The following is an 8337-nucleotide window of genomic DNA, read 5'->3' on the forward strand; positions in this document are numbered from 1 at the left end:
ATTACTCTAAAAATAAAGTTTTAAACTTTTATGATAAAACTGCTTAATTAGATTTCCCTTAAAATAATGTTATACAAGACATCCTTCCTTGTACTGACATTCTTCAGAAATCTAAGATTTTACTTCCTCTCATGACTGTGGAGGCTTTATTGCGTTGTATTTGGCTTCTACGAGAGGCGTACACACAACAGAGTCCAGGGAATTCTGGGAACTCTGTAACGACTGTAGATATCGGACTCGGTGTTTCTCCACGGCTGGACCCCAATCATCTGTGTGATGGACCAACTTCTTAATTCTCTGTGAATTTGGAAATCATTGTTTTAATTCATTATGTGTAATATGAAGTACACACAAAACAAGGACACATGACAGACCATAGGAATAATGGGCCATATCATAAATAACTTAAGCCATGTATTATACACCACAAAGCTAGAGATTTTTATAATGAGGCAATTATGACCTAATTTTGAGGTGTAACACAAAACCCATAAGATGCATCAACTGACGAAGTTCTATGATTCTAAGATTAAGATACAATGAAGCGCATTGAAGTGGTAAAATTCTCCGTTTGGATGAAAAGTTCTGAGTCATGTTTTGAAGGTCAGTTATAACATAATGACACGCCCATATTTTTAGAAACGAGAAAGTAATATTCGTCGTAGTTTTAGGACATCCCATTCTTCGCGACAAGCATCATGAGTTACACTGAAATGGAGCTTTAAAAAAGTTAGAAGAGGGAGTTAGAGACTCCCCGTTTCTGTTAAACACAAACTGCAACGAATATGTACATATTTTTGAACTTATCATGTCTATTGAAGTTACCACAACACATGTTTCGGTCGAACACATGTTTACTCGGTGTTTACTTAGATCCTCAATTTGATTGGCTATTATATTTATGGAAAACCTGTTCTACAGGTATTTGAAGAAACAACTTGACCGTTTTATCAATTTCTAAAGAAATGGGCGTGTCAAAAGATGACAATAAACACTCTAAATATAGCTCAAAACGTTCCATTCGAACGGAAAATTTTACCACTTCAATGCGCTTCATTGTACTACTGTAACAGTAAATCTGTTTTCAAGTTTCAAACAACATTACAAGCAACTATCATTTCAAAAATTTAGTTGAAATTGAAAAAAAAAAATTTAAAAAACTTTAAAAAATACTTACTTGAAATATGTCACCTTTTTCTTTTGAAATGGCGATTAGTGCACATACTGGGACAGGTACCAGAGACACAAGTCCCAGCATCCAACCAAAGACAATGGCTCCATCTGGGTATTCATAATCTCCGTAGGTCACCGGACTTAACTGGGTCACACTGAACAACCATACACCCTACAAAAGAGGATACAAGTGTTTTAGATAGACTTAACTGGGTCATACTGAACAACCATATACCCTACATGTACAAATTTAAAGATGATACATTAGTGTTTTAGATAACAATTAAAGAACATACTTTATGTAAAGAATACATGTACTATTGGGGTAGTTACTTACTGATGCAAAAATTTAATTACAATTTCATTTTTTTTCCTGGTCATAATCAGTATTCACAATGAAATTTTTTTTTATAGTGAATAATAGAAAACAGAGTATAAAAACTATAATTAAAAGAAAACTTTTAAGCAAGCATTGCCTGCAAGCTGATACCAACTTACAGCAATGGTAACAGGTGTGATAAATAACCAGCAAATCTTCCACCAGACACTAGGCTGGTATCCAATCATCAGTTCTATGTCCTTGTAGAATCTGTCAACACCTGCATAAAAACATCATACCAACATTCAGAGAAATTTCGAAATCAATCTTCAAAACAAGAGGCCAATGGGCTTCAATGCTCACCTGACTTAAGGTACTGTCTTCATCCATCCCTCTATATATTACTATGTAAAATTTCTATGCAAATTTGGTCAACATAAGGCTTATAGTTACTACAGAATGAACCTGCTACAAAAATCTGTACCCCGTTCACTCATATAGAAAATGTATGTCAGATCCAGCATCTGAAGCAAGTCCCTTTGTGTGCATCCTTGGGTGTATTATCCATTCAAGTTTGATCAACATAGGGCTCAAAGTAAATTGTGTATGTTACTTTTATAAGACTAACCATAGATCCAGGCTAATGTTACTTTACAAGACTTACCATTGATCCAGGCTAATGTTTCTTTTAAAAGACTTGCCATAGATGATAGATCCAGGCTTATGTTACTTTACAAGACTTACCATAGATCCTGGCTAATGTTACTTTACAAGACTTGCAATAGATCCAGGCTAATGTTACTTTTACAAGACTTACCATAGATCCAGGCTAATGTTACTTTACAAGATTTACCATAGATCCAGGCTAATGTTACTTTACAAGACTTACCATAGATCCAGGCTAATGTTACTTTACAAGACTTACAGTACCCGCATCGTTATTCTTTACAATTCTATCGTGTCCTATCGTGCGTGTATCCTATCGTATCGTGCGTGTATCCTATCGTATCGTGTTTTCCGTTTATCGTGTTTTGCGTTTTCTATCGTGTTTTGCGTTTATCGTGTAGATCGTTTATCAGGTTCTATCGTGTATTGTGTTTTGCGTTTATCGTGTATATTCGGAAACCCTCGCTTTTTATCTTTACTATCGAAAGAAACTACTGAGGTATTCCGAATTACTTTTTCGTTTTGTTAACTAAAATAAGATTACTTCCACAGAAAAAAAGGAAAAGAAAGTTTTATCCCTTTCTTTTTCATCATTAAAAGAAAAATTAAAGCGTAGAAGGAAAAGAATAAATAAATAGCGTAATTCGTGAATAAATAAATAAATTATTGATTAAATAAATAAATAAAATAATTATATCATGGTAAAGCAGAGAGTGATTGTCAAAATTTAAACAGTAACTCTATTTTTCGGAAATGTAATTATAATCGATCACCTGGTCTATTTTTTTTAAAAATAATTCATCGAATTGTATGATTTTTTTTTGGTCAGAATTAAATAATTTATTATTAATATGATTTTCTTAAATGAATCAGTTACTGGAGAAAGATTTTTTGTAAGATACGGTGTATGCATACCCAAAATGCAAATAAATAAATAATAGCAGGGGATTGATATTTATCTTTTTTTCATGCAATATTCTTTTTCTTCCCTTGTTTATCGTCTGATAATATTAGTTATATGTTTACGCCTCTGATCTGCATGTATGCACAATTATTTAAAGTCTTGATGTTACAAAAATAATAAAACATGACATTGATCCAGGTGATTTTAACACCGATTTTGGCCGTATGTGTTCAATTTCTTAATTCATTTTTTATCCCTATTTAAGTCGCTAATTGTAAATTCCTTGATATATGTCTATATTAATTTTAAAAAATCAAAATTATACAACATAATGCATGAAATATTCTACCCAACTTATCACACCATGGCTGTTACTATAAAATAGAAGTTTTTCATTAATTTTATCTGGCATTAGATAACCTAAATATAATATATATAGGGAAAAACATGATGTTTTTTAACAGCTTACCTTTTCGGCGTGGAAATGAACTAAAAATATAATCCACCGGGGTGTAAAATCGAAGACCTTTCTTTACCAGAAAACTGACACGTACATGTACATGTATGTGTACCTCTCTAATCAGCACACTGCCTTCCTGTGCGGTCAACACCCCTTCCCCCATTCTCCCCTAACTGGCATCTCGGCCTGTGTGTGTGATCACCGTCAACATACCTGTACTGATTTCTCACCTGTGGTCAATTTGTAACTTAGAAAACTACAGTCCTGGTTCTAATGAAACGCATCAACTTATTTTCGGGATTTTGTTCCTAACTTGTGTGAACAAACGTATCAAAGATTTAATTCAAAATATATTAAATAATTGTACAATTTATGGATTAAAAATCATCTCATTGCTTGAATTTTAAATAAAAATTCAAATAAATCAATTTAAAGAAATGAAGTCCCTAAACTCAATCCGCTAATGCACTTAATATGGTATATGAACTTTCGGATCATCGGGTTTTCTGCATAATACGGAAAAAATTAATTCTAGGAAACAATTTCATTGATCGTTTAAACGGATGAAATAGTTCTAACATTCTAAACTATGAAAACTTGCTCGCATAATTTTTTTTTACGGTATTTTACTATAATAACAAAACAAAAGAAGTCGTCTGATTCCGCCGTGACCATGCGAGACAAGTAAATGCACCGAATCAATTTATAGTATTTTGTATTGTAAAGTAAAAAATTATCTAATCATTCAATGTTCGTTAATTAATACGAGGTTTTAAGTATCTGATATATAAATGTTTATATCTACATTTTAAGTAAGAGCTTAGCGTAAACGTACATGTACATGTGCAGTTGTAGCAGATTCATATTCTGTTCACACAGTTTACATGTATTAATGCAGAGCGCCATTGTATTAACAATTATTTAGATTTCTATTCAGGAAATTAATTTTCTTGAACTATTTAGTTCTTGATAGATCTATCATGTTGAATTTATTAATTTGGTTACAGCCGTTTTCTTTGAACCTTTCTTTTGGCCGGTCTTCTACTTGTATTTTTTTCTAAGATTTTAATATTTAATTGCGATTTTTGGATACAGTACATCGCAGATTGTAAGCTTTAGACATTAAATACAAATATTTAATTTATTGTGTAAATTTCTTCCGTGAAATAACTTAGTACCTGTAGATAAATTTATTAGATAGAAAATTCAAATGTATATTTTTTCATAAATAATAAATCTATTTATAGAGTTTCATAAATTTATAATAGTACCCGTGAGAAACGGTACATACTTATTATTATGTATGCTAAAATATCCATAATAAAACGATTCATAGTTCAACCTTAAGATGAGAATTTCGACATTTACACAAATAATCGTACATTCACACCTTTGAGTCGAAATTTAAAAAACAATTACAGTCTCCATTTTATAATAATCCATTTAATCATTTGTCATTTTTTGATATATAAATAAACAACTTACCACAGTGATCTCAAGTTATAAATAATATATTAAGTTATTATAATAATTAAACGTACTTTATAATTTAGATTTGAAGCCTTGCAAGTATTTAAATTAAAATATTGCAGTAACTAAACAAAATAATCTTTTCGTCTTGTCAAAAAACGTTCCGCATTTTGAAATAATCCTATCAGGTTTTGCGTTTATCCTATCGTGAAGATCGTTTATCAGGTCTATCGTGTTTTGCGTTTATCGTGTTTTGCGTGTATCGTGTTTTGCGTTTATTGTGTTTTGCGTTTATCCTATCGTGCGTGTATCCTGTCCTATCCTGCGTGTATCCTATCGTATCGTGCGTGTATCCTATCGTATCGTGTATCCTGTAAAGAATAACGATGCGGGTACTGTACAATTTATCCACGCTAATGTTACTTTACAAGATTTACCATAGATCCAGGCTAATGTTACTTTACAAGACTTAATTACCATTGATCCAGGCTACTGTTACTTTACAAGACTTACAATTGATCCACACTAATGTTACTTTACAAGATTTACCATAGATCCAGGCTAATGCTACTTTACAAGACTTACCATAGATCCAGGCTAATGTTACTTTTATAAGACTTAATTACCATTGATCCAGGCTAATGTTACTTTTATAAGACTTACCGTAGATCCAGGCTATAACCACACATTCTGTCAGTGACAGTAACATCATAGAGAACACAGCGCAGTACCAGTCCATGATCTGTAGCACATAGATCCCTCCCTATAGATAAAAACAGATTAATTATCCAATGATTATAAATGTCAAATCAAAAACATCTAAAATACAACAAAACTCTCATCTGATATTTCCGTATTGTAAAAGTCATAATATTCTATGGCTGAAAATTGTCCAATGAAAGACATTCACATTAAATATATTATTATCTTAAAAATAATTTGATAAAACTGTTTTTTAAGGTCTTCCGTTTCCAACGGAAGACCTTCTACTGATTCTGTTGGTAAAGATTATTATTCTTTTTTTTCTTCTGCTTCCTAGACCGCAACTTTGAGGCCTCATATCTCGGTCATCTCTCAACGGATTTCGCTCAAATTTTCAGACGCTATAGACGTTAATAAACTCTATCAGAATAATGTCTAAAATTTCAAAAAGCCACTTCCGGTTTTGAGTTATTTCCCTTTAAAAGAAAATTTATAGGCTTTCGTTTCCAGACAAAGGCTCAGAGACGGCTAAAGCTGGAGCAGAAATTCTACTGATTTTAGATAATAGAAGGATTGAAGTTGTGCACATCGGTTTTTGTTTTTCGATTTCAGTATTCAAAATGGCGCTATATAGGGGTCAAAAATTAGAACGCTTAAAAGAACCAAAAATTACTCATATTTTTCTTTTTATCTTCTAAACTAAAAACATTTTGTTAAAATATATAGAACATAATTTGTGCAGAATTAGAAGATCTTTCAAATGATATGTCGAAAAAAAGGGCTGACCCCTAAATTAAGGGACCTAGAGGGGCCTAAAGTTTTTTCCAGATATCTCAAAAAGTATTGAGAATTTGTTATGCATCAAAGAAGCAAAGTTGTTCAAAATATCAAGTTTTATCTAATGGGGTCGTCAAAATACGTCCGGCGACGTCACTTCCGGTCGAACCGGAAGTAGTCAGAAAATGCATATTTTGCCGTTTTTGACAGGTTTTGGGGTAACCTGTCTCACTAGAAGCTTAAATATTAATTTTCCGTCCGTCGTCGTCACTTCCGGTCAAACCGGAAGTACCAAAGAATGGCTTAAGTTTGCTATACTTAACATAGATTTGGAGGATTAACCCATTTTTGGACTTCATTACTCTTTTTTTTTAAATGAAAGTTACTTCCGGTCAAACAGGACGGAAGACCTACTCGTTGCTTTGCAACGAGCTCGGCTCTAGTTAATATTGTCTTATTGAAAATGTCAATAATTTTTGTTTAAAATTTTATCAAGAGGAATATTTTTGAATGATAGACTTTCACAATAGATGAACAGGAATACAACTTTATTTTAATCACATTTAACAAACTTTAATGAACATGCATATTTGACAATAATGGGAAATCATGTATTTTAAATGCACTGCGTGAACAAAGTGAACATGTATTTGCAAAAATTTTTTTTTTCAAAAAAGTCAATCCTCATTAAATTGAACTCATTTTGTGACCAAGAAAATATTAGAGAAATCCAAAGATTTGAGGTATCCAGGTTATAATATATAAATCAAAGGCCTGAAGGGCCATAATGGCTTACGTGCTTGACATGGATGTAAAATGTAAGGAAATGTAGTATACTAGAATATTACTTAGTGTTTCCTCAGAAATTTCTTACTGCAAGGGTGGGGGGTCGCTGAATTGACGGCCTGAGGCATTTCTTGGCAGTTGAGTTTATTTTATCTAAATTCATATTTAAATGAAAAATACAAATTCACTAATAACCTTTTTTAAAGGTAAATAAAAGCTAAATATATAGATTTTGAACAAATTGTCAGTTTTTGCTTAAAATTATTCAACAATAGAGTTTTTCATATAAAAGAGATCTAATCATGAAAAATTGTTCTATTAAAATTTTCTATAAAGCCATTGTCTTTTTACTGTTTTATGTTACGGTATTGTGCTAATTTTGCTATCTACAAATAGGCCCCTAATGACCCTCCCTTATTTTTTTATGTATCTACTCTTGCAGTTATCTTGAAACTTTCTGTTCTCATTATGTAGCACCAATGTAATGCTTACTGCATGTAGATACAAGGGTCATTCAAAAAGTTTTGTCCTTAGTGGAATAAAAAAATAGGGACATAATATAATTTGCATTTCTTTATTTCATTCCTTCAAAGTACTCTCCTTTAACACGTATACACTTTTTTAGTCGTGAAATCCACTCCTGAAAAGCTTTCCTATATTCCTCTTTAGGCAGACCCTTCACAAACTGATGAATTGCAGAGCCAAGTGATGACCTAGAGTTATAGCGTCTTCCAGCTAAATGTCTTTTAAGCTTTGGGAAGAGAAAAAAGTCACAAGGGGAAAGATCTGGAGAGTAAGCAGGATGGGGGATGACATTAACCCCTTATTTACTGAGAAAATCTGTGACTAATTTGGACTTGTGGGCTGGAGCATTATCGTGCAACAACAAGAGACCCTTAATACCAGTTTTTGGACGTTTGTTTTTGTATTGCTGTTTAAGTTTATGCAAAATTTTACATTTGTACATCTTTCCAGTAATACTTCTCTTCTTGGGAATAGGAAATTGTAATACAACACCCTCCCTATCAAAGAAAATGGCATAAAGAATCTTCTTGGTGCTCTGACAGCGTTTGGCTATCA

At 32.3% G+C, this 8337-nt stretch overlaps 1 protein-coding gene across 1 annotated transcript; it reads right to left on the reverse strand.

The window, feature by feature from the left end:
- Positions 1 to 31: 31 nt before the first annotated feature.
- Positions 32 to 5752, reverse strand: LOC134251012 (sodium- and chloride-dependent glycine transporter 1-like). The gene is made up of 4 exons (XM_062733374.1): positions 5656 to 5752; positions 1672 to 1772; positions 1178 to 1345; positions 32 to 297 (listed from the first exon to the last, which is right to left on the reverse strand). Exons 1-4 carry the CDS (start codon positions 5729 to 5731, stop codon positions 130 to 132), a joined length of 513 nt encoding a protein of 170 aa, XP_062589358.1. The 5' UTR covers positions 5732 to 5752; the 3' UTR covers positions 32 to 129.
- Positions 5753 to 8337: the final 2585 nt, after the last annotated feature.

This window comes from Saccostrea cucullata, unplaced genomic scaffold (assembly GCF_032062105.1).
Source record: "Saccostrea cucullata isolate Sc308-1 unplaced genomic scaffold, CSIRO_AGI_Scuc_v1 ctg20222, whole genome shotgun sequence".
Classification (NCBI taxonomy): Eukaryota; Metazoa; Mollusca; class Bivalvia; order Ostreida; family Ostreidae; genus Saccostrea; species Saccostrea cuccullata.